A 3,917-nucleotide genomic window follows, 5' to 3' on the forward strand; every position below is an offset into this window, starting at 1 on the left:
GCGTTTTTCACTTTTTGTCACCATATGAATCCGTCTGTTGCTCTTTATTTCGTATCGGAATTTCATGATAGACGGACCAATAGAAATGCTCCAAAATGACCTGGAATTAAATCTTTTTCCATTGACTTCCATTAAAAGTTCAGAAGGTTTTTTCCTTCTCCTGTAAAGCTGCCAATCTTGGGGACAGTGCTTCCGAACTTGGAGGAGAATGCTAACTGCCGATTCTCTTACATCACTTAACGTTGAGTGATAGGGGAGAAGTAGGACCATCCTACCCACCCTGACAGAGAGAGATACAGAGGGGACAGTTATGCTCTCTTGGACTTACGGATGGCTGGGGCAGCACCGGGGATCGAACCTGCGATCGCCTGATGACGGAGCATTGACTGTGTTAAGCGTATATCAACTTGCAACTGTGTTAGCTGAGTTAGGGAGGGATAGAGACACAGAGGAGAGAGGGAGGGGTAGATAGACAGAGAGAGACAGTAGGAGAGAGAGAGACAGTGGGGGGGGGGGGGGGGTTGGAAGGAGGGATGCTGACATGCTGTTATTTGTTGTTTTTAAACCCCATAATTTCCCACCCCCCACCCCCACTGCCCTCCACCCCTCTCCTTTTCAGTCCTCTATCTTTCCAACATCATGAACGCCCCCGCCCACCCACGCCCGCCCCCGCCCACCCTCGCCCGCCCCTCCTCCTCTACTTCTTTTTCTTCTGGAAGCGTCTGAACTGGCTCTGGATGGCCAAAGCCGCCTTCTCTGTCTCCGGAGCGTCCAGATCGATGTCGATCTCCTCCTCTGCGTCCTGCGGCTTGACCACTGCCTTCTCCGGGGGGCCTGAGGGTCACACAGGAGAAACAACACCAGTGGCCAGTGAGTGAAGCGCAAGGTAGTAAAGGTTTCCAATAAAGTGGACAGTGAGCAAGCATAAGAAGGTAGGGGTTTCTATTAAGTGACCCGTGAGGAAATACAAGGTGGTGGGTGTTTCCAATAAAGTGGCCAGTGAGAAAACACAGGGTGGTGGGTGTTTCCAATTAAGATGCCAGTGAGCAAGCAATCGGGTGTTTCCAATAAAGTGGCCAGTGATAAAGCACAAGAAGGTAGGTGTTTCTGTTACAATGGCCAGTGAGTGTAACTAAGGAGACTGAGAGTAAACCGGAGACACTAAACAGGGTATCTAGAACCGCTGGACTGACACTACCCCCTCAGTCTTTCTGGTCACTCCACATGTCACTGTTAGTCAGTGTCTGGCTGCTGGTCACGTAACTGGTCACATGTGATGCCATAAGACCTAGATGTGACCACCAGTATGGTCTCAATGGTCTCAATCAGGTCCTTTTGTCATCTCAAAGTTGCACATTTGGGCCAAGACCACACTTTGCATTGTAACTGACCGATGGGGTGGCGCTTGTCAGAACTCACTGACGAGGCATCACTGCCATTGAGCAAAAACCTCGTATCTCCAAACATCAACTTTATAGGAAGAGGGAAAAAAACATCTGAACTTTTAATAGAAGTGAATGGAAAAAGATTTGATTCCGGGTCATTTTGGTCCTTTCTGATCCAATATGAAGAACAACTGGCAGCTTCACATTATGGAGATTCAAGGTTTCTGCATGACAGCGATGCTAAGCAAGTCTATTAGACACCACTTAAAGGGGAACAAATTCTCTGCATGAATTTATTTAAATATACATATTTTAACTGTGGTTTTATCTAGAACTGTGAGAAGCCAATGTTGTTGTTTAAATGGTTCTTTACATAGAAAGAAAACCTTTTGTAGATGGTTTCATACAGAAGCTTTAAAAAAGGTTCTATACAGCATGAACTGTCATATACAGACTCAGTCAGAGTGGGGGTTTTGGGGTTTTGGGGGGTTTGGGGGGTTTGGTGGGTTTGGTGTGAAACGCTCGGTTCTAGATAACCTTCCCCAGTCAGAACGGGAGCTGTGTGCAGTAGAGGTTTCACTCTGAAGACTGAACAGTGATACACACCACTACAGAACCCACACTGACCTTTCCCATCAGCCCGGGCCTCCTGGGTACTGCTGGGGGGATCTGTGGAGCTGACCTGAAGGAGGAAACACACACACACACACACACACATACCATTATTATTGGTTACTTCACAGAATGTAAATAATAATAATAACAATAACAATAATAGCAATTTATTACTTTTAATAATGACATTTTTATATTATGGTTGTGGTGTTATTTTATTTTGAATATTGTTGTTGGTATCATTTTATTAGTAATAAAATATTATTATTGTTGTTATTATTAATACTATTTTATGAATAAATTATAACTATAATTATATATATACTTCCATAATTATATAAGTGTTGTGGTGATTGTTTCTTTTTATTGTTGTTATTACTAGTAGTAATGTGTGTGTGTGTGTGTATGTGTGTGTGTATGTGTGTGAATAAGTGTGTGTGTGTGTGTGTGTGTGTATGTGTGTGTGTGTGTGTGTGTGTGTGTGTGTGTGTGTGTGTGTGTGTGTGTGTGTGTGTCCTTATTCTGCGTGGTTGTGGTCACTGTATGAACACTGCAGGCTGGAAAGTGCTGAGTGAATCTGGACTCGTGTAATTACGTAAAGAAAATGAGTAAAGTGGCCTAGAGACGATGTCCCACATACAGACAGTCACTGCTGACATCTGCGCTGGACATCTGACCACTACATCTGACCACCTGACTCCATTCTTCTCCACCACTCAGCGCTTCTCCTACAGACTGGACATTTCAATCAGTTCATCTTCTACTGTATACACTCACACTGCCCCCCCCCCCCCCCGGCTGAATGGGTGGGGCTAAACTGCTGGAGGCTGAATGGGTGAGGCTAAACTGCTGAAAGCTGAATGGGTGGGGCAAATTTGCTGTAGGCTGAATGGGTGGGGCTAAACTGCTGAAAGCTGAATGGGTGGGGCTAAACTGCTGTAGGCTGAATAGGTGGAGCTAAACTGCTGTAGGCTGAATGGGTGGGGCTAAACTGCTGTAGGCTGAATGGGTGAGGCTAAACTGCTGTAGGCTGAATGGGTGGGGCTAAACTGCTGAAAGCTGAATGGGTGGGGCAAATTTGCTGTAGGCTGAATGGGTGGGGCTAAACTGCTGAAAGCTGAATGGGTGGGGCTAAACTGCTGTAGGCTGAATAGGTGGAGCTAAACTGCTGTAGGCTGAATGGGTGGGGCTAAACTGCTGTAGGCTGAATGGGTGAGGCTAAACTGCTGTAGGCTGAATGGGTGGGGCTAAACTGCTGAAAGCTGAATGGGTGGGGCAAATTTGCTGTAGGCTGAATGGGTGGGGCTAAACTGCTGAAAGCTGAATGGATGGGGCTAAACTGCTGTAGGCTGAGTGGGTGGGGCTAAACTGCTGCAGGCTGAATGGGCGGAGCTGAACTGCTGTAAAAGTAATGGGTGGGGCAAAAACACTGTAAAATTAATGGGTGGGGCTTAAGTACTAATCCAAGAAAAGTACTATAAAAGTAATACTTTTAAGTATAATATTAAATGCATGTTAAATATATAAACATAAAAACTAAGATTCTCTCTCTCCCTCTCTCTCTCTCTCTCTCTCTCTCCCTCCCTCTCGCGCTCTCTCTCTCTCTCCCTCTCTCTCTCTCTCTCTCTCCCTCCCTCTCGCGCTCTCTCTCTCTCTCTCTCTCTCTCTCTCTCTCTCTCTCTCTCTCTCTCTCTCTCGCTTTTCTGCACAGGCTCTTTCAAATGTAAATTTCTGCAGCCCCTCTTCACTAATCCTATTTTGAGTAAAGAGAACATCTCCACCTCTCCCTAACTTCAAACTCTCTCTCTCTCTCTCTGTCTCAGTGTGTCTCAGTGTCTCTCGCTCACCGTGTTATTAATTCTCAGTGTTTTCGGCCTTTGCTCTTCAGTCGGAGTCCATGTGTGCTGCTCATTATTT

General features: G+C 45.9%; 1 protein-coding gene across 1 annotated transcript in view; it reads right to left on the bottom strand.

Annotated features, from left to right (window-relative positions):
• Positions 1 to 697: 697 nt before the first annotated feature.
• Positions 698 to 3,917, bottom strand: part of pcp4l1 (Purkinje cell protein 4 like 1) — a 5,359-nt gene continuing 2,139 nt past the window's right edge. Inside the window, exons 3-4 of the mRNA XM_072687036.1 lie at positions 2,013 to 2,067; positions 698 to 834 (exon numbers count right to left, since the gene is read on the bottom strand). Coding sequence (XP_072543137.1) covers positions 698 to 834; positions 2,013 to 2,067 — 192 coding nt within the window. The remainder of the gene's footprint in view (positions 835 to 2,012; positions 2,068 to 3,917) is intronic.

This window comes from Salminus brasiliensis, chromosome 9 (assembly GCF_030463535.1).
Source record: "Salminus brasiliensis chromosome 9, fSalBra1.hap2, whole genome shotgun sequence".
Classification (NCBI taxonomy): domain Eukaryota; kingdom Metazoa; phylum Chordata; class Actinopteri; order Characiformes; family Bryconidae; genus Salminus; species Salminus brasiliensis.